The following is a 26,354-nucleotide window of genomic DNA, read 5'->3' as shown; positions in this document are numbered from 1 at the left end:
ATCAGTGCTATAAATATGCACTAATTACTGTATAAATGTGACTGGCAGGGAAGGGGTTAACACTAGAGGGCGAGGAAGGGGTTAAATGTGTACCCTGCATAGTGTTTCTAACTGTGGGGGGAGAGGACTGACTGGGGGAGGTGACCGATCTGTGTCCCTATGTACAAGGGACACAGCATCGGTCTCCTCTCTCCCTGACAGGACGTGGATCTGTGTGTTTACACACACAGATCCACATCCTTGTCTGTGTAACCGCCGATCGCGGGTGCCCGGCGGACATCGCGGCAGGCAGGCACGCGCATCGGCATCTCAGTGATGCGGCGGGCAGGCGCGCGCCACCCAGTGGCTGGAGGCCTTATATAGACGGCCTCCCGGCAATTGGGAACCACACTGCGGCCGTAGAAAGTCGTATGGCCGGCAGCAAGTGGTTAAATACTTTTTTGCTGCTTGAAATCTATAGTGTATATATAGTGTGTGTGTGTTTGTTTTTGAATAGTGTTGTTTTTTTTTAGTGAGCTTGGTTTTTGCAGCCAAAATGTTTTACTAGCAAAGAATACAAATGTATAAGCTGCTTTGTTTGGTAGCAAATTTATAGCATTTTTATGTGAAACCATTAAGGCAAATAATGGAAACTGTGCTTGTGCAGAAGTATTGCTGTCATATTGCAAGAAAGATAAGCTGTTTGTCTAGACATTTTGATTCATCAGGAAGAGAAAACCTTTTTCTTGTGCGAACAATTCTGCTGCTTTCATGTTATCGATTTGCCTTTGTCAAGTTTTCTACAGAAAAACCCCTTCATTCTCCCAAGAGAGCCAATGAAAACCATGTACCTGGAGAGAAAGGAAAACGCTGTTCATACAGATGTTCTAGCCAAGTTAAATGTGCCAGTGTTGACAGAATATCTATTCAGAATGTCTGCCTTGTGCAAATTCTACTTCATAATATTTTCTACCTATTGCACACTTGATGCTGTGTGTTTTGTTTCTCTGTAATACTTAAAGAGGAAGTAAAGCCTTCTGAAAAAAATAAACCCTGCAAGACAAAGGCATATTGAGCTAGTATGCATAGCATACTAGCTCATTATGTACTTACCTGAGACCGAAGCCCCCTCAGCGGCCCTCGTTCGCCTCCTCTGTCGACGCCATTACTCCCGGAGTGACTTCCAGATATCACAGCTCCAGCGCTGTGATTGGCCAGAGCCGCGATGACGTCACTCCTGCGCTCGGGAGCCGTCAGTGACGGCACAATCACCTTCCCTAACAACAAGCTCAGTGCACCTGCGCTGTTGTCTACAGTGTGCATGCGCCGTCGACATCGGTGCAGTCTTTTCTGCAAAAATCAAGATATTTCTTGTAAAAGTGGTCTGTAAGGGTTTACAACCACTATAAAATGGCACAAAATTATATTTTTGTTCCTCCAAAATGTATACACAACTACTATTTTATTTACACTGTAATCTATTTTTCATGTAATTATTTATTTCTTTGTTCTTCTACCTCCGTGTAAGATCCTCCACGATTGTTCCAAATTTTTTTGGGACAAGCAGTACACATTAGTTGAGGTCATGTACACTTCTATAGACATACTAAGGCCCCTCTCACGCGGGGGTGGCGTCGGCGGTAAAGTGACGCTTTACCGTCAATTTCGCAGGGCTATTCGGCCACTTACGGGGCGGTTATACCCCCATTGGCGCAGAGAAAGGGATAAAAAAAATACTGCAAAGCGCTTCTGCAGAGGCGTTTTGCCGGTTGTATAGCTGCGGTGTCCCATTGATTTCAATGGGCAGGAGCGGTGGAGGAGCGGTATACACACCGCTTTTTCACCACTTCATAGATGCTGCTAGCAGGACTTTTTTTTACTGTCCTGCTAGCACACTGTTTCAGGTCAGTTTGCAGGCGATATTTTGAGCGTTCTAACGCTTGCGAAGCGACCCATTGTGAAAGGGGTCTAAAAATCCCATAGTCCCTAGCCCAACTTGGGAGCAAGCACCAATGTGAATGTGCCCTAAACCTAGACAGATATGTTCATTAAAAAATGGCCTGTCAATTTTCAGTCCAAGCCTGTCAAGCTATGACTACATTCCTGTTTCATAAGCCACTTATTTTGTGCCAGTTAGACTGTTAACTGTTTTCATCAGTTCCTTCAGACTATTTGAAGATGATTGATGTGTCTCAGTTTCCAAGCTTTTCAATATTAAGAGAGCTTGTGCTGAACTTTACAGATAACAAGCCCCACCTCTGAGGAGCAGTAGTAGAAGTATTTCCAACCCAACCAATTAACAGTTTCGAAAGTCATATGTTAGGATTGTTTCTTTTTTGCTTACGGTGTACTGTCCAAGAGTAGATCTCTCTGGTGTAAAAAGAGGGCAGATATTGATTTCTGGTGAAAACGTATGAAATACATTTAAATGTTTTCAATATGTGCTCTAGATCACGTCTGGTCTTTTATCTGAAAAAAAGTTGCTGTTATATGACGCAATGTAAAATCCTCTTTTGGTATTGAAAAGCCACTGTATATTTGGATTTGTTATTCATATGACTGAGGGTTATTTGTAGATGCTACATTTTACCTTTTTTTATAGGTTTTCGAATACATTGTTTTTGTTTTGCCTGTGCCTTAAGTGGTTGTAAATGATCATCTTGTAAAACTATTTAGTTTAAAATAGAAATGAAAGGCAGAAAATGTTTGTATAGATAGGGGAAAAAAGGTATTTATAATATATATTTTTTTCTTTTTTTATAAGTGATGGCATTCCCTCTGTTCTCAGCTGCATAAAAGCTCTAGAGGGGGAGGAGAAGGAGGAGAAGCAGCAGCACACTGAGCTTCCCAGTGAATGGATGTGCAGTGGGGGGGGCGCATCAGGACAAGTCTGATAATTGGAGGCGAGTACACAGTTCCCAGCATAGCTAGAGAACTGACCACAATGTGCTCTCCTGCTTAGTGTGGTCAGTTTTTAATGGGTAAGCAGAGGGACTAGCAAGAACACCAGGGATTTCACACAAAGATAGCAATACAAAGAGAACAGAATACTTTCTCATACAAGTACATAGTATCGCAGGCGCATATCAGGAATATGAAGTGCTGGGGGTAACAAACGCTTTTAACCGCTTCCCGACGAGGATATACGTCGACAGAATGGCACGGCTGCACAAATGGGTGTATATATATACATATATATATATATATATATATATATATATATATATATACACAGTGCCTTGCGAAAGTATTCGGCCCCCTTGAACTTTGCGACCTTTTGCCACATTTCAGGCTTCAAACATAAAGATATAAAACTGTCATTTGTTTTGAAGAATCAACAAGTGGGACACAATCATGAAGTGGAATGAAATTTATTGGATATTTCAAACTTTTTTAACAAATAAAAAACTGAATTTTTTTACAGTAACGAGTGCATTTTTATAGCACTGTTCGCTGTAAAAAATGTCAATGGTCCCAAAATGGCGTCCGATGTGTCCGCCATAATGTCGGTCACGATAAAAATCGCTGATCGACGCCATTACTAGTAAAAAAAATTATAAAAATGCCATAAAACTATCCCATATTTTGTAGACGCTGTAACTTTTGCGCATACCAATCAATAGACGCTTATTATATGTAGAAAAATACGTATCGGCCTAAACCGAGGAAAAAATATATATTTTTATATATTTTTTTGGGGATATAGTATAGGAACTGGAGGCCCTTTTCTGTAGGGAGTCGTTTCTGATGCTCCAAATTGACAAGGCGGTACTTTGTCCTCTTACATCTTTTTTGCCAAAGGTGGTTTCATCTTTTCATCTAAATGAAGGCCTTGTCCTGCCTTCCCTTTTTCCCAGACCTGAGTCACCAGGGGACAGGACCCCTTAGACATTGGATGTGGTGTGGGCTATCAAGATGTATTTGTTATTGACTGCTGCAGTTAGGCAGTCAGACTTACTATTTGGCCTTCCAGAGGAACCAAGAAAGGGTCAACAAGCTACTAAATCGACCACTTCACAGTGTATTTGGCAGCTGATTTCTCAAACCTATGGCTTAAAAGGAAGGAATTCACCACTTTGTGTGATGGTTTACACTACCAGGAGTGTAGGGGCCCCTCGGGCTATCTGTCATCAGGTCTCGCTTCAACATTCTACTGAATGGCATCAACACTCCATTCACATTAATGTCACTGTGTAAGATTGTGTTGGTGGGAATTTTTTAAAATGGTACCCAACAATTCCAACTAGTTCCCAGCGCATCAGCCGTACTCGCTATGCAAGTCCACTTTGGATCACACCAGAGGATGTTCCCCTGGCTCTGGACATGAAGATTGCTCTGCAGCCAACTATTGGAAGTAGAGTTATACAAGGGCTGGCTTAACTTTTTTTTATTTTTTTTGGGCAGAATAACCCAACTGTCTTCTGTGGCCTTCAATTTTGGATGAAGGAAGTGTGTGTGTGTGGGGGGGGGAGTTATATCTATTTTTTTTTTTTAAATGCATCTATGCTATTGGACATAGAATGTCTTTTTTTTTTCTGCAGTTCTGGCACTCCTCCGGCAGTTATTTTTCCAAAAAACTGGGAGCGCAAAGGTGATAATTCTAAAGGTATGATGTATAATCCCACAGAAATGGCAACTCACATACTTCTAGACCAGATGAGATAATGATAAGTCTCAATAATGGAACGCCTATATTGTGTATTAGCTCAAGGTGTCAGACCAGGAATCAAATAAAAATGAATACTTTAATTTTTTCGCAAAGTTCAATACAATTATTTACAGTTGTGCTCATAAGTTTACATAACCTGTCCGAATTTATGATTTCTTGGCCATTTTTACGAGAATATGAATGATACACAAAAAAAAATTCTTTCACTCATGGTTAGTGTGTGGCTGAAGCCATTTATTATCAATCAACTCTGTTTACTCTTTTTAAATCATAATGGCAACAAAAAAAAAACAAATGACCCTGATGAAAAGTTTACATACCCTGGTGATTTTGGCCTAATAACATGCACACAATTTGACACAGGGATTTGAATGGTTATTAAAAGTAATCATCCTCACCTTATAAATAGTGTGTGTGTGTGTATAAAAGGTCAATGAGTTTCTGGACTTTTTACAGACCCTTGTATCTTTCATCCAGTGCTGCACTGACGTTTCTGAGTTATGGGGAAAGCAAAATAATTGTCAAATAATCTGCAGGGAAAGGTAGTTGAACTGTATAAAATAGGAAAGGGATATACAAAGATATCCAAAAAAATGAAAATGCCAATCGGCAGTGCTCAAACTCTAATCAAGAAGTGGAAAATGAGGGGTTCTGTTGAAACCAAACCACGGTCAGGTAGACCAACTAAAATTTCAGCCACAACTGCCAGGAAAATAGTTCGGGAGGAAAAACACACAAATAACTTCAGGTGAAATACAGGACTCTCTGAAAACGTGGTGTGGCTGTTTCAAGATGCACAATAAGGAGGCACTTGAAGAAAGATGGGCTGCATGATCGAGTCACCAGAAGAAAACCATTACTACGCATATGCCACAAAGTATCCCGCTTACAATACGCCAAACAGCACCGAGACCAGCCTCAAACCTTCTGGCACAAAGTCATTTGGAGGGAGGAGACTAAAATTTAGCTTTTTGGCCACAACCATAAACGCTACGTTTGGAGAGGAGTCAACAAGGCCTATGATGAAAGGTAAACCATTCCTACTGCGAAACACGGTGGTGGATCGCTGATGTTTTGCAAGCAGAGTGAGCAGACCCACCAAGCCCATTCTTTAAAAAAATTATTGACAGCAGGATGGTCTAATAGTTTCAGGAGGCAGACCTAGCACACAACTCCTAGAGAAGAGTTAGGTTTAACACAGTGAGTCGCTCAGGAAGGACGTGCCATAGAGACAACCTGTATTTCTTATGTGTTTTCTCAGAGAAGACGGCTGATGGGCTTCAGACTACTGACAACTCACAGGCAGTGCTAGACCTTGCAGAAAAGAAAGGGAAGTCTGGAGCTCAGCTTTAAGGTTTAACCGATTCAGCCCCAGACGATTTGGCTGCTCAATGACCAGGCCATTACAGGAAAACGTATCGGTCTAAACTGAGGGGGAAAAAAAAATATTTTTATATATTTTTTAGGGATATAGTATCGGAACTGGAGGCCCTTTCCTGGAAATTTGCAATACGACACTGCGTCGCTTTAACTAACAATTGTGCAGTCGTGCAACGCTTTAGCCAAACATAATTGACGTCTTTTTTTTTTTTTTTTTTCACAAATTGAGCTTTCTTTTGGTGGTATTTTATCATCACTGCAGTTTGTATTTTTTGCGGTATAAATAAAAAGCGACAATTGTCAAAAAAACACTCTTGTGCTTTTTACTATAATAAATATCCCCATTTTTATTTTTTTGTAAAAAAGTGAATTTTTTCCTCAGTTTAAGCCGATATGTATTCTTCTACATATTTTTGGTAATAAAAATCGCAATAAGCATACTGTATTTGCTGGTGTATAAGACTACCTTTTACACTTAAAACAAATGGCAAAAAAGCAGGGGTTGTCTTATACGTCGGGTCAACTGCTCGGATGTCTGCTGGATGTGCGGTAATACTGTATGTATCTTCGGCTACATACAGTGAGCGATGTATGCAAATAAATACAAAGCCTGCTCGGATTATAGTAACAACCTCTGCCAATCTGAGCAGGCTATATACAGTAGCCTGCTCAAATTGGCTTTGAGAGTCAGAGAGTCGTGGGCTGATGATGTTACAGCCTCTGCCAATCCAAGAAGGCTTTGTATTCATTAATGGAATACATTGCTCACCGTGACTGGCTCCAGCTCCAGCAAGAAGGAAGAAGAATATGGCTCTAGAACGAAGAAATATGAAGCGTCGGAAGCCTCGGAATGGGGGTCGTCTTATACAGTGGGTACAGGCAAAAAATTGTCAAATTAGGGGGTCGTCTTATACGCCCGGGTGCCTTAAACACCGACAAATACTGTATATTGTATTTGCCTAAAGTTACAGGGTCTACAAAATAGGGGATAGATTTATGGCATTTTTATTATTATTATTATTATTTTTTTTTTTAACTAGTAATGGCGGCGATCTGCGATTTTTATCGGGACTGCGACATTATGGCAGACAAATCGGACACTTTTGACACATTTTTGGGATCGTTGACAATTATACAGCGATCAATGCTATAAAAATACACTGATTACTGTGTAAATGTCACTGGCAGGGAAGGATTAACACTAGAGGGCGATCAGGTGGTTAACGGTGTCCCTAGTGTGCGTTCTAACTGGGGAGGACTGACTATGTGAGATGACAGATCTTGGTTTCCAGCTAGTAGGAACCAAAACCTCTCCTCTCAGAACTGGGATGTGTGTGTTTACACGCGTCCCTGTTCTACCTCTCGTGCCCATGCACGCGCGTGGCCAACGGTCATTGTGACCACGAGCATCTGCACCTCCAATGTGCAGGGCGGGCGGCTACGACGGCTCGCATGATTGAGACGACCTGCCGTAGTATAAGGCCTCATGCACACTGGACGTTTTTACAGCAGCTGTTTTTGGCAGCAGACATTTTTTTCTACAGTCATTAAATTCTCCATCATTTTATCCTATGTGTCCATGCACACATAGGCTGTTATCAGCAGTTTTGGGCAGTGGTGTTTTTGAGCAGTGTAAAAACCCCAAAACTAGTGGGTTCTGAGAGACATTTTTCAGCTGAAAAAACGCTCTAACGAGGATAAACGCTCAAAAATGCCACTCACCAGCGTTTTTGATCCATTGAAAAACTCATTGCAAAGCTACTGCCGTTTTTAGAACGTTATTTTAATGTCCAGTGTGCATAAGGCCTAATGAAGGCGGCTGGTTGGCAAGGGGGTTAAATTAACCATCCAAATCCAATCATTCTCCATGCAATTCTTTTTTCAGCAAGGAGTACGGTTTTACTAATCCCAAATTTCAAATTGATTTGACTCTCTGAAATATCTGTGTCACCCAGGATACATATACTTGGATTACATACTAGATTTGTTTAAAAGATAGGATTCATGTTTTGAACAACAAATCATTGCTCTTTACATTTCAAAGGATATTTCATTAGTATTTGGGGATTGAGATGTCAGATATAGAAGAAAAAAACCTTTGAATGATCAAACATCGCCATATCCTCTATTACACTGGTATCTTAACATGTCATAGGAGTTATTTTCTCTTGTGACCTTACTGCATGATGCAGAAAATTCTCGTAGCTGTCAGAATTACTTTAGAGAATCATTGCGATACAATTATGTACGTAACAAAACAACCAGCTCCTTCTCAAGGGTAAGGCCCCATTCACACGTGAGCGGCGCTTCTATGTTACATTTTTTCACGTGTTTTTGTGGCATGTTTTTTGAGCAGCGGCATTTATTTGAATGAGCCTCCCTCCGCTCAAAAAAATGTGCCAATAAAGCTCATGCACCAAGTTTTGGCACTGAGTCGAGCACGTTTTAACCTGCATTTTGCTGGGATTTTCATACGTTTTGTCACAGGACAGTCATGGCACAATTGCACCATGTTTGAAGTGCCATTAAGACTGAATGCCACCCAAACACATGTGTATTTACTGTGATTTGGAATCGCTGTGATTCTGTCAGTGATTCCAAATTTCCAAGTGTGTACATGGTCTACATTCTTTTGACAACTCAGCATTTTGGAATTTTCCTCACCTTCATATAGACAGAGTAAAAAAAAAAAAAAACGGAAGTTCTAACTCATCACTCCAGTTTCTCCAGCGATGGGCAACTTTTTCTTCCGAGACGTTTTCACTGACACCATTGATCTTTATAGCGATCTGTAAGAGGGGAATTCTTCCCAATGACCACAAGTGTAAGGAGCATTTTTCCCACTGACCATCACACTAATGTATCATAAGTTGTAGATATAGTCATTTTTAGCAGGGGTTCCCTGAGACTGTAAAAAAAGACCAAAAATGATTATGTAAGCGTATGTAATGAACAAGTAAGGCAGTTGCCATGTACATATATTATGACAAGCTATCTATTGCAACAAGATTTTTAAAACATTAATCCACTTTGATAAGATTACTTACATGAGGTAAATCTTTGAGGTAAATCTTTTAACATGCATATTTATCCAAAAAAGAAAAACTTTGAAGCGACTGTACACCGACTCTTCAAATAAATCTTGAAAACAGAGAATATTACACTTCAGTATAAATAAAACACACTCAGTCTTCAAAGAGGGCATAAGCAGCTACTTCATATTTAGCAATTTTACACTTTCAAATAAAGAGACTTCTACTTTGATATGGGATTCTCTCTCAGCTTTTCTTAGGACTTCTGTCATATACAAGGACAAAGCAAGTACAGGTTTTTCTCACTGTGTAATGAGCGATCTTGAAGAACAGACCATGGCAGATGTTTTTTTTAGACTCTCTTGAGGTTTTCTCTCAGTATAATTAGCTCAGTGTGACTTGCAGGACTTTTTTCACACTAAAAGCATTAACATTGCATATAATACACAGGAAATTCTTCAAGGTGTTATTGCTCTTCATTTGATTACATAATGAAAACAATTTTGTCCTGATAAAATCCTTGGTTATTTTAAATCCTTAATTCTTTATTCAAGAGAAAAGCAAATGGTACAATAGTGGAGTTCATATAACCATACAACCTTGTTGTAAGATAAGTATACAGTTGGAAATGTATATTGCATGCTTTAAATCTCTTTACATAAATACCACATCACAGCATTAATGGTCTGTATTGTTTGTGCTTCAATCTATGATGTTGCCCAAGTTAAAGCGGAAGTAAACCCATCCATAAAATGGTTACCTTTCTGTCACGTCCCGGAAATGGAACACTCCCATTGGTTGTGCTCTCAACCAAACTGTCAAACCATCCAAGGGGTGGTGTCATAACTGATCACATGTGCAACATCATGGCAGTTGTAGATTAAACATAGGCCAGGATTGAGTGTTGACTCCCGCTTATTACCCAGCTTTATAACCTTTTCAAAGAACCTAGCTGAAATGGGGTTTCCTATCAGTGGGAGATTGGGGTTGGCTAGGATCCTCTGATCATAGAATATAAAGCATTACATGGGAAATTGAAGACACAAGAAGTAACGGGAAGGGGTCGGCACAATTTCCAGTGGACATCACCCTTACACACAAAAGGGGGAAAGTTTAAGACTCCTAGCCCTTACTAAAAAAAAAAAAACCTTAGATAGGATGTTCTCGTTGTCCCGGGAGGAAGTAAAATGATACTCCCATTAAAACTAGGTCTTCCCAAATGACTCATTATAATGATTGCATGTAAAGAAAATTATTTTTCATGGTGTGCAGTTATTGGACTTTCAGACACCACGTAGCGAGGGTAGGGGGAGAAGTCTGCTTCTATTTGAGTACAGTGTACACTCTAGCCACGTTGATAAGGTGCAGAAAAAGGCAATGTTTGTATTTATATCTAGATAGTTGTAGATAGAAATGGTTGGGATGCAATAGGTATGGAGCAAGACTATTGCCCAGTTTAACGTTCATAAGTCTCTTGATATTAGTTTGTATCCTATCCGAGATTGCCTTAAAGTGGATGTAAACCCCAACATTTTTTTTTTTTTTATGTCACAATGTAGAGTATAAGATTTCCTATCATCTGTGTCCAGTCTTGCCACACAGAGTTAATCCAGCGCTGAGCAATCCTCTTTTAATGTTCAGTGAAAATTAACAGAATTCCAGATAAAAACTTGCCAAATTGCCAAATGCTTTGTGTTACAGGTTATTTACATATCTAGAGCTTGGACATGTTTATCATATGTTATGTTATGTTTATCATAATATAAGATGATCCAAAGTTCATTGTATATTACCAAGATATGTAAATAACCTGTAACACAAGGCAAGAACAGAGAAACGGACTTTATAATTTGGCAAGTTTTTATCTGGAATTCTGTTAATTTTCACTGAACATTAAAGGAGGATTGCTCAGCGCTGGATTAACTCTGTTCAAAAAGAAAAAAAAATGTTTGGGTTTACATCCACTTTAAGAATTCAACATTCCCAAAGATTGTACCAAGTTCTTTCTGGCATCACCAGGCCATGGGAAGAACCTGTGGAGGGTTGAAGGAACCCTGTACCATATTGAATCCTGACTCTTGTATTTTATTTGATATTGATGATTATGAGTAAAATAAAGGATTTTATCATTCTGATCGTTTGAATGTGAGAACTCAAGGTAGGAATTTGCTACAAGTTTGTTGAAATCCCTGCAATGTACTTTGATCACCCAAAGGGGAATGTTTTTTTTTTGCTTCAACAAACGTAGAGTTGATCTATAAATCATCAGTCTAAACGACCTGGTAGGAAAGCTAGGTGTCTGAATATAGTGGAATAGAAAGAGGTGCATGGACTTTCATCAAAATCCTCCAGTCTTATGTAAGGGCTTGAAGAGTCACTTCTTCTGTGGAGTGATGACTCACAATGGCTCTAAGGAGGTTCCGTAGGAAAAGTAGATCCTATATCAACAAGACTTGTTAGTTGATCCTCTTCCAACTGAACCCTCAGTTTGCCATCTCATACAAAAGCCCAATTTAGAATAAAGAAGCCCCCATATATACACCTCCTCCCAGGGGAATGTGTATGGAGTACATTGCGACCCCTTGTTACTTATTCCCAAAAGTAAATAAACACACAGACATATCGAAAAGGCGGAGCCTGCTGTCGGGCACTATTCGCTGACTCTGGGTCACAGGAGGACAAAAGTAATTGTCCTCCTGTGTGACCCACAAGATAAGAATGACCAAAAAACTTTGACCATAGTTTTTTTTTTTTTTATTGTATTTGGTATATAACTGATTGGTATTTTCTTATATCCGTGTGATCACTTTTTATAAATGTAACTTCCTCACAGTACAAAGTATCAAATATGAATAGAGCTAGTCTTTAGTAGTCTAAAAAAAAAAATGCTATGGACCGCCTGGATAAAATGTTTATACCATGCTATTGAAGTTGGTTTGCTTTGGGTCAATGTGTCTAGACTTTTTTTTTTTACCATAATCTGTAACTACTCTGCTTCCTAACACAGATGTGAAACTTAAAGCTTTTCTCCATGTTTTCTGTGACTTTAGATAGTTCACTTGCACCAAGCTGGTCCAAACAAACTGTTTCCTTCACTAGGTGTTGCTCTAACTCTAAGCACTGTACAGTATGTACTGTATGTAGCTTCAGCTACATACCGTACTCAGTCCTGTGTTCTGGCTGTGTGAAAGAGACTTCCCATCTCACACTCAGAACAAAATAGTCAGTCTGAGCGGTGCTTAGCCATTCATAGGCAGCTATTCTGAGAACGAATACAAAGCTTCCTCTGATTGACTGAGTTGGAAAGCATTGCGTTATCAGCCCACCGCAGCCAATCAAAGGAATACAAAGCTGCCTATGAATGGCTGAACGCCGCTCAGACCGAAAAAAAATTTGGGGGTATGTGATGGAGAGGCTCTGTCTCACAGATGAAACCAGCATTGTATGTAGCTGAATTCACATGCAGTGCATACAGTGCTTAGAGCCAGTGCAGAACTCCGTGAAGGAAATTGTTTGGACGCAGCTGATCCACAGGAACAATTTCAAGTCACAAAAATCCTTGAGTTCATCAGTTTGGGGTTCATCAGACCTAATTATCATCACAAGGGGATCCTGTGTGGTGTCAATGACCAAATATGGATAGTTTGGTGGTTCACTAAACCGCAATTAGGCTGGGTTTGGGTCGAACTTGTGTTCAATCTAAATCTCATCTCTAATGGTTACTGTGAGAAACTAGTAATTTTTGGGGATTGCAGCCTCATGGTTGACCTTAAAGGTTTCATGCAGCTTAGTGCTCAAGTATTTATAATTCAATTTCATACACAGGAGGAGTGGTAGAATTCACATTGAACATTTTATATTAAAGGTGGATAATCATACAGCTTGTACTAAAGCTCTTGTGCTGTTAAGCGGTATTGTTCAGTTTTGCATGCAACGTCTGCTTTGAAACACCTGTTTTAGATAGCTAGTAACAGTTAGTCCTCGTACACACGTACATAAGTGTACCTCCGTGGACAGCCATGTTTATCCACATGGGGATGCACGGGTGTTCAATGCATGCCCATACAGGCAGTCCCTTTTCTGTCAATTGGGACACAGTCATGGCTCCCAATCTGACATTCGTGCAGGTGCACGGCCCCTGAACGCAGTATTGTATGAATGCCCTCCACAGGGGTACGCTTTTGTATGCCCCATGTGGCAGAGGTCTTTATAACATTCAACTGGACTTGTTAAGATACTTCTTTGGAAGAACAGCTGTCCAGGTAAACCTACTCAACAGGTCTTTCTTTTTTGTAACCATCTTACAATTCTAATATTGTTAACGCAGCGTTAGAGATTGCCTTCTCTTTCTGTACATCTCGGAAATGGAAATATTTCCCATTATTGCTTATTATGAATTCAACAAAATGCTTGCCTATATGTAAGAATGTTAGACCAGATTGAATTTTGTTGCTGAGAGAGATTAGCTTTGAAGCCTTCTTAAAAGCCTCATATCTCATAGCTAAATAGTAATTGATCTGCTGCTGTATTTGTGTTAGGTAAGATAATCGCCACAACTCTGCTTTTGGCCAGAACACAAAAGTGCTACTGTTTTTTTTTAAGATCGGAGAGGTCAACAAAAGAGACAGGTTTTTGTTTTTTTTGTTGTTTTTAATAAAAAAAATATATATTTATAAAGACCTATATGCTTTTTGAGAACAGTAGTTTGAGCAAATTATTTTATGAATACCTCATGTTCTCCTGAAAACCTTCCTTGTAATAACAAATGGGGTCTTTGTTTTTGTTTTTACAATTCCTTTGTAAACTACCCCTTTGTCCTGTTTGTAATGCTTAGCAGACTTCTAGTTCTCCCAAAAAATATTTTAGTTAAACCACTAAATGTCCATTCGGTTTAGTCCAAGGTGTTCGGAATACTATCTACTCTTTTTGATACACCCCTAACTCCAGTTCCGACAGAGCCCCCCCCCCTTCTTCCATTCCCTCTGCTACTCCTACACCCTAAATGTCTCCTTTTCTCCACTTTCTACTTGGACTAACTTGCTTATTCCTGTCCTCTACTCCTCCTTCCCCCAGGGTCTGTGCGATCCTCTGGTTTTCTTTTTTCTTAGCTTATGTAAGAAGAGGCCACAGACCTCCTTCCTTTTTCTCATATCTTCTCCCCCTTTTTTTGAACTCTTGGGATGGCATGGTCCTCCTATCAACTCAGAGGCCATATCCCTGGGACAGTAACTGCGCGTCTCCCCCTTGGGAAGGGACCGTATTACACTTCTAACGTCCTGAGCAGAGCTTCTTTTCCAATCCATTTATTCAGAATGTCCTTCCTGACTGGTTTATTTGCTATTACTCTATATTTTCAACCTGGATTGTACTTTAGATTACCTTCTCTTGAGGCTTGTCCTCCTAAGTCATATGTCCTTTAGCTAGGAATATCTGAAGGTTACTATATATTTGCTGTTCTATACCAGAAGATGCTTGTTTACTGCCTACGTTCTGTTATCTTGCATCCTATCTCTCTTTTTTTTCCCTCAACAATGATTTTGTGATGTATTTTTTATATACTTCAGTAAAAAACATTTGAACAAGAATGAAATATCTAGTAGTCAAAATAGTAAAAAAAAAATTGTCTCATTCAATAAAACAGGGAGAATGTGCAAAGTGCCATTACTTCACAGCTGCCATTACTTCACAGCAACCATTTTCTTAATTTTCTGGCTAGCCTTAAAGTATACTGTAACTAAAGGCAATTTTTTGGGGGGATAGAGTGACAATAGGCTAGGACCTCTACCAAGTGTTTATTACGGTCTGTGTCCTTGTTAGAGGAATATTTACTCTTTGTAATTGCACTCGTCACCAGGAATAAAAGTGAGTGCAAGTCCAAAAATTTGAGTTGCCACTAGAACAGGAAATTTACAGTATACAGTATTTGATCACTCGGTTTCTTAATGTAGAGATGCCAGGGGACAGAAGCAGCATCCACCTAGGTAAGTATGAATAGGGGGGAAAACAATTCCTTTACTTCTCTTCTAACTGAATAAGCCTGCTTATCTATGTTAAGTCTGGAAGGCAAAACGGTATAAAAGCTGTTTGCTAACTATGCAGCAAAAATAAAAACGATATACGACAGCCAGAAATACAAATTTACAAATGCAATTTTTGAGAAATTAAGTTCCTCTACCTTTAAAGACATGGTTTAACGAATAACCTTCCACACTTGTAGATGGGGGTGCAACGGATCAAAAAACTCATGGTTCGGATCGTTCCTCGGATCAGGAGTCACAGATCGGATAATTTTTCGGATCGGCAAAAAAAAAAATTCTCGCCCACTGTAATATCCACATCCCCCCCCCCCACTGTAATATCCACTTCTCCACCCCCTTCTCGGTGCAGACAGACCCCCCTCTTTCTCGGTGCAGACAGACCCCCCCCTTTCTCGGTGCAGACAGACCCCCCCCTTTCTCGGTGCAGACAGACCCCCCCTTGTCGGTGCAGACCGACCCCCCCCCCCTTGTCGGTGCAGACCGACCCCCCCCCCCTTGTCGGTGCAGACAGACCCCCCCCTTGTCGGTGCAGACAGACCCCCCCCCCCCTTGTCGGTGCAGACAGACCCCCCCTTGTCGGTGCAGACAGAACCCCCCTTGTCGGTGCAGACAAACCCCCCCCCCTCTCTCTGTGCAGACAAACCCCCCCTCTCGGTGCAGACAGACACCCCCAGTAGTAGGACTCCCGGTGTGTGTGTAGCGGTGTGTCCCACGAGTGCGGGCTCCTCCTTCTCTGTGAGTGTAAACAGAGGAGGGCCGCTGCCGGGTGTACCAAGATGGCCGCAGCTCCGGAGCTAGGCCAAAGCCGCGGCCCTTCCTAATGTTATGGCCGCGGCTCCGAAGCCGCGGCCTTTCCTAATGTTATGGCCGCGGCTCCGGAGCTAGGCCGAAACCGCGGCCATAACATTAGGAAAGGCCGCAGCTTCGGCCATAACATTAGGAAAGGCCGCGGCTTCGGCCTAGCTCCGGAGCCGCGGCAATCCGCGGATCACAGTGTGTGCCGATCCGAAGGGGGTGACCCCTTCAGATCACGGATCAACTGTGATCCGTTGCACCACTACTTGTAGATTATTGTAAAATAGTGGAACTGTGGAAGTGCATCTTCAGGCATACCCCACTTTTAAGTACACAATGGGATTTATTTACTAAAGCTGGAAAGCGCAAAATCAGGCTCACTTCTGCATAGAAACCAATGAGCTTCCGTGTTTTATTACCAAAGCTTAATTGAATAAGATGGGGTTAGAAGCGCATTGGTTTCTATGCAGAAGTGAGCCTGATTTTGCGCTTTCCAGCTTTAGTAAATAAACCCCATTGTGTTGTGTTTTTCAGGATATTCCGTGATTTCTGTCTGTCCCATAATTGTGAACCATAGATATTCATGTCCTATAAGCTGTATTTCTAAATAATGCCTCGTATATCAGTACTGTCTGAACATTAAGAGAAGAAAGTATACCTCAAAAGCTTGCCCTGAAAATGTAACTGTTGTGCAAATAATAAAAAATAAAAAAGTATCACAAACCGAACAGCTGTGTTGTTGCAAGTGCACTTATATGGCTACAGTCACCTTAAACCCAAGGGGAAACATGAAAACGGTGCATTTTATAAGTAATAAAAGCAAGCTATTAAACAGAAATTGCTTTTAAATGTTCTTTAATGAATACTGTTAAAGTTTAACACTACCTTTAACAAAGTATACGGCCTTGCCCTAGAAGTATATTTGTAATAGGATGTCATTATGTCAGTTACTATAGCTGTTTGTGGTGCTCATGTTGTCGGAAATCTCCATTTCAGCAGAAAGTGGACACAGCAATATTTTTCTTTTTGTTCAGAACAATGTTCATCCAGAAAGTTATATGGACCTCGCATAGCAGTCCCTAAAATGACTATCTTCATTGTCCTTTTATAGCCAGGTGCCTACATTTTATTGCCAATCTTGGACTGGAAAATTAGAGCTTAAATTATTTTACTAATAAATGTTGTTTTTTTTTTTTTTTCTCTGTGGGGCTTATGTACGAAAATGTTAAGAACTCATCCTCTGTGTTTTAGGCCACTTGCACACAGATGTAATCATTTGCAATTTATACTAGGGCTGCAACTAACGATTATTTTCATAATCGATTCGTTGGCCGATTATTGTTTCGTATAATCGATTAATCGGTTAATTACCTTAAAGTGTGGTGTATAATTTTAGTTAATATGTAAAGTTTAAAAAAACGCAATTTATTCTTAAATATCTCTATAAAGTGGTAAATAAAAATAATCAACTATATGGTTAGGGAGCAAAATCTCGAATCCACTCTAAGCATAACAGACAGAAGAGAAATATACTGTATATACTATTCGAGGAGATATACTGTATATACCATTAGAGGGTGAATCTGGTAAATTTCTTTAGTTAAAGAAAAAAAAAAGTTAGACTGTTTTGCAAATTTTCAAACAGAACCAAAATATATTATATGCTGGCCATACAACAACGCCTTCCTTCAAAAACAATTAATTTTAAGTACGTTTGTTCGATTTTCTAATCGTTAGTGGGGTCAAATCGACGTTCTTTTTTTAACCAAAGTGACGGGAAAATTTAGAAATAGAAAACTTCTTGGTGAAAGGAATTTTCAGACCATGTATGTGGTTTTCGTTCAGAAATCACATTCATTTTTAAACTGAATGTTAAAAGCAAGAGAAAATTTCAAATATTCTTTCATTCAGCGAATGTACAAAGATTTTTTGTATTAATTTTAACAGTAGTGATTATTTGCTCTTTTTTTTACTATAAAGGGCTAATTTTTGTTTTTTTAATCGATTTATGAAAATACTAATTGATTATGAAATTAATCGATTAGTTGTCGATTAATCGATAAGTTGTTTCAGGCCTAATTTATACTCAGGATCTTGTTGACCGAAAGATCCTAAGTAAAATGTTCCACGAAGGACCTTGTGTAAAAGTGAGTAAATGCATAAAGTTCATCCTCTTCTAGTTGCTACAGTAGCAATATATGCACGTATACATGAGCCGTCCCCAGCGGGAGAAGTCAGTGATTATCGCTAGTGGCTATAGCAGCTGCTAGCGATGATCGTAAGAGAATCCAGCAGGCTGGTTGTACCCAAGTTGATCGATCAATCAACTTAGTACATTCAGTCTGCCCATTACCGGTTCATATCTCAACCGGCCTTTAGACTTTCATCAGCGATTATAGTATCTGTGGTCAAGATAGATATCAAGCATGAAGTTATTACACAGGTATTTGTGAAAGTTCCATTAGATATGAGCAGGAGTCACAAGTGATGCCTGTTAATACAGCTGCTAAACATATATAGCCAGATTCAGAGAGACTTAGGCTGGCGTATCAGTAGATACGCCAGCCTAAGTCTGAATGTGCGCCCGCGCTAATTTAAGCGTATTCTGGTAACCAGATACGCTTAAATTAGGCTCAGATACGAGCAGCGTAAGTGTCTTACACCCTTGTATCCTAAAGTGTAATTTTTAGGCTGACCGCTAGGTGGCGCTTCCATTGTGGTCGGCGTAGAATATGTAAATCAGTAGATACGCCTATTCACGAACGTACGCCCGGCCGACGCAGTACAGATACGCCGTTTACGTAACGCATTAGCGGCCTAAAGTTATTCCATCAAATAGATGGAATAGTAATGTTAAGTATAGCCGCCGTTCCCGCGTCTAAATTCGAAAATTTTACGTCGTTTGCGTAATTCGTCCGTGAATAGGGATTTACGTAGTTTACGTCCACGTCAAAATCAATAGGCCCGTGCGGCGGACTTAGCCGCAATGCACACTGGGAAATGTAGGCGCAACTGTAACTTCAATCACATCGGGTCAAGCTTAATTAACATAAAACACGCCCCCTCAGCCTATTTTAAATTTGGCGCCCTTACGCCCGCCCGCTTTAGGCTATGCCGCCGTAACTTAGCAGGCAAGTACATTGTGAAGCATGTACTTGCCTCGCTAACTTACGGCGGCATAGCCTAAATGCCATAAGCTACGCCGCCGCAAGTATGTGCTCGCCATCCTGAATCTAGCTAATAGACTGCGAAATATATTGAATGCCATGGATGTAAATGTATCTCCTGGATTTATTTATCTTAACCAGTAAGAACCTCTAACAGGACTTTGTGGGCAACCAAAAAATTAACAAAGATGCGTTTGGACCTGTAGAAGAGGTGGCCATGAGTGGGTTGGAAGAGGGGGGTCCCTTATTGAATGTGGAATAGAGTAACTCCATATGGTCTATTTTCTGTAAGACCTTTCTCTCTCTCTGTGCCTGGTGGATCTACCTGGCGGTCTGTTTTGATCTTCTTCCCTGATAAAGAATGTTTTCAAGTTACAATTTAAAACGCTTTGAATGTTCCCAGTTGAAATGACATCTATTACAACAGACAACTGAGTGTTAACTGCAAGATATGTGTTTTGAATACTTTCATGGACAAGTTGTGTACAAGATCTCCTTTTAAATATACGCCACATCCATGTGGTGCAATTTATTTTGTGTAAATAAAGATGTTGGTTTTTGCATCCCAAAAAAACTTTTTTTTAACCTTTTTTGTTATTTTTTTGGTTGCCAACAAATTCCCTGTAGAGGTTTTGTCTGGTTCAAATTATTAAGAGGGATGGTGGCAACCACTACCTGAAACTGAAGTGGTTTTATTTTTGTCGGATTTAATTATCTTTTGAGCAAAAGAAAACCCCACACAATAATTTAAAACCAGCTACATGAGTCATTCACATACAAGCCTACATTATATGGTCTATGTGAGCATGTTGAGCATCCCATTTAAAAACCAGGGCCAAATATTTGTGCCTATGTATTTAAAAGAGGTGAGGTGAGATACTAAAGACCTGGTTGGCATTCAGCAATGCAATTTATTCCAAAGGTGTTCAGTAGGTTATAAGGTCAGGGTCTTGTACGGGCCTCTTGGGTCCCTCCACACTAAACCGGTTAGACTATTTCTTTATGAACCAGGCTTTGTGCATAAGGGCACGGTCATACTGGAAAAGAAAAGGGCATTCCACATACTTAAGGCCACATAATGAATCATGTTAAAATGTTTTTGTTTTGTTTTTTTAACCACAAGTCCTTTCTCTTTCTGTAACTCTTTTTATTTTATTTTAATAGAGCCATTTATTAGTTTTTACCTTCCAATTAACTGCCAAAATATGAAAAATGTATTAATATTTTAATTTTTTATAGGAGTTTTACACCAGCAAAGATGGAACCCAGATACCTATGTTTATTATCCATAAAAAGGGTATTGTTTTGGATGGTTCTCACCCAGCATTTCTCTATGGCTATGGAGGCTTTAACATATCCATCACACCAAGCTACAGGTAAGAATTGCTATTCCTAATTAGTCAGCATAGAAGAAATTGGCTACACGCATTATATTATATTTAAAGAATAATTTCAAAAATTGGTATTTTATACATAGTTACATTGGTTCGTTCAGCTTGGACCTGTGTCTTATTTACAATATTTTGCCCATGCCCCTGGAAGTAAGCACAACTATTCCAGTGATCTCCACTTGCTGCTGAGTCCCACACTGAGCGACTGCACCTCTGCTTACTGAAAACTAGAGGACAGCCGCTCAGCACGGGTGCCATTCGGAGAAAGCAACCTGGCACAAATCCTACCCCTCAGCCTTTTATCAAAGCAGACAAGCCCACATTGCAACAAGATGCAAAGCTGAGGACTGAGGTTTCCCTGTAATGTAATGGTCTACTTTTAGGATTATGCTGGAAGTATTTCAAAGCAGTATAAAACCCAAAATGTAATATCTTGTAGTTTTTTTTCTTTCTTTAGGCTCTCTCCTTTCTGTTTTTTTACCTGGTAATCAGGCTAGTAACACACCTCCTGTATGAGAGTTTCCCACCTTGGATGAAAGAGTGCAGGGGGAACCTTTTGGACAGCAGCATTGTCTGGGGGGGAGAGGAGTGTTGGATGTACTAGCAGATTTAAATACACTAACAAATTGAAGCCAGAACCCAACACTTTATGAACCGTTACAGCAAAACAGTTTATTCCTTAAGATAAAGGTTCTGCAAAAAAAAAGCACCCCTGTCAGTGTTAACTGGCTTGTCTCATCTTTGTAACTTATACATTCTGCTGGAGAGCTTTTTCTGTTGGAAAACAACAGACTTGCTGGCCAGATCACCAGTTTAAAAAGAAAAAGCATGAAAAAGAACACAAATGCAGCCATCACATCTAAAAAATGGTAAGCTGCAATAATACATGTTACCGCTTTAAGTCATGCATAATTATAATTGCCTCTATCTTTTAAGTCTGTTGAATGTGTAATGCAGTATTAATGTTTGAAAACCAGAGAAAGAGATCATGAAAAGTAAGGCACCTGGAAAGTTACATACATAGAATAGCTCAGCTCAGGTGGACATCCAGAATTTAAAGGAAAACCGTTGTCAATAAATGGCTACTTGAAGCCCAATGATTGAACTGAACATATCACAATAAACCACTATCCATACTCCTCAACCAGTCAGCATCTTCCCATCTTCCTATCGTAACCATATGGTACATGATACGGGAATTCATCTTTAGAGCATGGATTATATTCTGCTACCTTGCAGTGAATAGACACTGGCAAAAGCTTTGCTGGGACTACCCCCCCAAAATCTGACTGCGTATCACCTTATGGCTTTCTAGCTGTTTCTGAATAAGTGTATCTTGGGAACTGACAGCGAGGTCGGTCTGTTATGTTTGCTTCAGGCACTGATTCCTTCGTTTTGGCGCTCACCTTGGCACATAATAAGTGAAACAAGTGGTTTTAGCTGCAGGGTGCTATACACGCACAAAGCCATGGTTCATTCCTATGGCTTCAAGATCTTAAAGACCCCTTCAGGGGTATGCTCAGCGTGACAGGCAAAGGGCAGCGCCTTCTAAGCGTAGCAAGCTCATTTAATAAGAATGGAATGTTCAAAAGCTATAAAAAGCCTACTTACAAACATAAATGAATACAGGCAAAATGGTGTAGAGATCATCCGCATTGTTTAACCGGTGTCCGTACGATGTCCTGGTGCAGGCAGCGTGGAGATGTTGTTCTCTGTGTAGCAGCGGCGGCAGGAACCGAGACGCTCTCGGAACCTACAGGCTGGAGTCAGGTATCCACTGCGGACTGCAAATGACGTCACTTCCGGATGCGGGAGGTGCACGCGTTCAAGACTTTCGAGTCTCTTCCTCAGGCTGGGCTGTGGCCATCTTACTGGAGACCAGTATATGTAGTGGCAATACATAGACCCGCCCCACATATAATCTAACTGGATCGTATTCTGCAACAACATTCCATGGCACATCAATGGCTACAGGAGGGCCTATTATCGCAATAACAACACTAATATTAACAATACTGTGCAATAAATAATAACTACGATAAATACTAAGGAAACAACAAATGATGTGATGTTAAAATAAATTAAATTCAATAAAATTAAATGAGGGCATAGAGATAAATATTCTACTATAAACAAGACATTCTCCCTTGGTTTACCATTTCGGCTTATATGTATATATGTATATATATATATATATATATATATATATATATATATATATATATATATATATATATATATATATACAATATACGTTTTTTATACTTGCTATACTTTTTAAATATTATTAATTAATTTTTAACATCCTTAATGTATTTTAACGTATTTTAATATAATATAGAACATATATACATTTTTAGCACTATATTTTTGAAATATCAACTTCATAATTATCAGTATTACATTAATTTACTTTATTTATGGGGCATATCAAACCCTGCTCTAGACTAGGTATTTAATGGTGACGTCAACATCATTATCTCTTTCTAGTATATAGTATAAATACAAAATAAAATAGGGAATATATGTATATTTTAATTTTTATATATATTTTTATTTTTATTTTTATCATAAGCCTATGTGGTTATGATATTAATTATGGCGTTATTGCAGTTTTTAATGATTGTTCGTTACCATGAAAGATTATCATTCAATCTCTAATTGGTAAGCCTGTGTCAGATATCAAAAGTGTACTTCCAGTATAGGTTCCCCTAAGGGCCAGTATAATGATACCTCGCTATTTAATTTTATTGAATTTAATTTATTTTAACATCACATCATTTGTTGTTTCCTTAGTATTTATCGTAGTTATTATTTATTGCACAGTATTGTTAATATTAGTGTTGTTATTGCGATAATAGGCCCTCCTGTAGCCATTGATGTGCCATGGAATGTTGTTGCAGAATACGATCCAGTTAGATTATATGTGGGGCGGGTCTATGTATTGCCACTACATATACTGGTCTCCAGTAAGATGGCCACAGCCCAGCCTGAGGAAGAGACTCGAAAGTCTTGAACGCGTGCACCTCCCGCATCCGGAAGTGACGTCATTTGCAGTCCGCAGTGGATACCGGACTCCAGCCTGTAGGTTCCGAGAGCGTCTCAGTTCCTGCCGCCGCTGCTACACAGAGAACAACATCTCCACGCTGCCTGCACCAGGACATCGTACGGACACCGGTTAAACAATGCGGATGATCTCTACACCATTTTGCCTGTATTCATTTATGTTTGTAAGTAGGCTTTTTATAGCTTTTGAACATTCCATTCTTATTAAATGAGCTTGCTACGCTTAGAAGGCGCTGCATTTTGTCTTTTTTTGCTTTCATACAGATTACTTCATCTGTCAGCTGGCAGCCATCCAAAGCAAGGCTATAGCGATTTAGTAACACAGTGCCATGGACACTTGATGGACTATGATATCCATTTTATAGCACTGTCTTTTTTGGACAATATCCATATTTATCATTTTTATTTTATTTTTATTTTAATTTTAATTTTTTTTCCATTTTCATTTTCATTTTTTTACAGTTCATTTTTTCCGTCATTATCCTTAGCCCCCATCCCTATTCCAAGTAATACTAGCTTGTTGTGAACCTTAGACATCTACAGGGAGTGCGCTTGAATATCATGTTTTGTTTTATGTGACAGGCAAAGGCTGGACTTTATTTGGGACCAGTGATGTGAACAAAGTAAAATAGGTTTTCTTTGTAGATTATTACTTGGATCTGTAATGCACACTACTTTATATCCTTTTATCCTACAAGACAAACCTCGGTGCCAAGTACAGGCAGCAGGGGTTTTAAAGGCGCAGGTTATTGAGTAATCCACACTTTGAGTGTTTTCCCTAGCTTTTTTTTTCTTGCTTTATTGGGCCTTATGTATAATGTTATTATAGCGTTTACCTATTTAAATTTGGTGTCCTTTTTTTCCGCCTCACTACTTGAAGTTTCTGGTTAGTGACATAGTGCTTATAAGACTCTTAACTACCCACTTTCACCCACAATCTTCCACCAATGACACAAGCTGATTGTTTGCTTTTTCACCTGTTGCCTGACATTAAGAGATATAGCCACCAGAGCTCTGTTTTAGTTCCTGGGTTATTGTAATTTCTTCATATTAGACATGGTGAACCCCCCCTCAGTCTGCATCCGTTCCATGAGTACCCCACTGGGGAAGAACCTTAGTCATGCACTTCTGCCTATATTCTCCCTGGCTATATTCATGGGTTAGATCTGAAATCCACACATACGTTTGCAGAAGGCAAATCCTTGTGTAATATTTTTTGCAAGACATTGCCCTTCGTCGCCCACTGTGCTTTTCTGTGCCTCTCTGGTCTTTCTCCCTCCCCATATCGTACCTTGAAGGCATGTTACGCAACCTACACTTTACCTCTCGGGTTGAGTCAGGACTGTTATCTATCGCTATCTGCCACAATGTTCCTTAGGAATCAGCCCTCTTCTGTTTCCTCACAGGGTGATCCCTTTTATGGTTCCACCCTCCTCTCCCATTTGCTGGGTGGTTATTTTGCCTTTTGTTCAAGGGCTTCTGCCCTCAGGAAACAAGTTCCTCCTCCCCTACCTAAGCCCATTCTCCCAGGAATGTTGGTGTTCTTGGGCATTTTACAGCATCTACTGTGTGTTTTTCCTCACACTTTTATATCACCACATGATCTTCTGTTCATGTTTTTCAGTAACTTTTTTTGCCAGATGTTTGAGCCTCTTCTCATGTGTGTTAAGGCTGCAAGACTATTTTGCTGTCAACTGTCTGTTCAGACCTATTGACCCTTCCTGTTTTTCCAGTGGGCCTGTTGCTGCCTTTTTTTTTTTTTTTCCAGCCCATCCCTCAAATTATTGCTGGGGGGACATGCCATTGTCCAAGAATCAATTCATGTGTCCTGTACTGTATGATTAGGATAATAGGAATGTCATTTTAACCTATATATAAATTTCCTATCTTGTATGCACAGGTCCCTCCCTTCTTTCCTTTTTTAATCTCGATATTTGCTAAAGAACTGAAATCTGACTCAATGGGTGGGGTTATATGGATAGACCAGGGCGCTGTCCCAGAAAAGCTTTTACCAATGTCCTGGCAGAAGAAGATAGCGACACATATCCCATGGTCTAAGAATCTATTACAGTTTCCTGTGCTGTACAGAATTTTACAGCAAAATAGCCACTACTTTTAGACCAATCACTCAAACTGGCCCACTTTTGAGATCAAATTCCTCTGTCCGTCATGCAGCCTTGGTTGTCCCTCTTTTTGCCCTAAAGTTTACATCCCTATACAAAATGTACTATTTTACTATCAAAAGTGTTACGCTGCACTAATTTTTTTATCCAACCTCTATGTTGCTGCATTTGTTATTTTAAAAAGCCATTGTAAAGCAAAAATAGAGGTCAAAAGTCATTTTCAAGGGTCAGTCATAAATTATTGCATTCCATAAACATTTGTTTTACATTTTGTGTTGGGCAATTCAGAAGAATAATTATATATACTTTTATTTTAGTGTTTCCAGACTTATATTTGTAAGGCACTTAGGTGGCATACTTACTATTGCCAACATCCGGGGAGGAGGAGAATATGGAGAAACCTGGCACAAAGGTTAGTAAATGTACCCTTTTGCATGGATTGTCATTATATTAAAAGTAATAATAATAAAAAAAAAACTAGTGTATGCATTTTGTAATCTGTCAAAGCACATTTTTGCTGTCTTGTCCTGAGCATACATCAAGCAAAGTATAGCAGCCTTTGATGCTGAGAATAGGGATCTAATATATTAGTAATTGTTTAACAAAGTAATGTATGAAGTATGCATGCCACAGAAAAAACACTAGTCAAAACATGTTTGTAATATGGCCTCATGAATGAAGTGTCTGAATCAAAATATGTATTTCCCCACTAGC

General features: G+C 39.6%; 1 protein-coding gene across 1 annotated transcript in view; it reads left to right on the top strand.

Annotated features, from left to right (window-relative positions):
• Positions 1–26,354, top strand: part of LOC120937167 (prolyl endopeptidase) — a 149,727-nt gene that overhangs the window by 102,859 nt on the left and 20,514 nt on the right. The window contains exons 11-12 of the mRNA XM_040350174.1: positions 20,300–20,436; positions 25,958–26,052. Of these exons, the coding sequence (XP_040206108.1) occupies positions 20,300–20,436; positions 25,958–26,052 (232 nt within the window). The remainder of the gene's footprint in view (positions 1–20,299; positions 20,437–25,957; positions 26,053–26,354) is intronic.

Source organism: Rana temporaria, chromosome 4, assembly GCF_905171775.1.
Source record: "Rana temporaria chromosome 4, aRanTem1.1, whole genome shotgun sequence".
Classification (NCBI taxonomy): domain Eukaryota; kingdom Metazoa; phylum Chordata; class Amphibia; order Anura; family Ranidae; genus Rana; species Rana temporaria.
The sequence above is the reverse complement of the archived record's forward strand: the minus strand, read 5'-3'. Positions and strand labels throughout refer to the sequence as shown.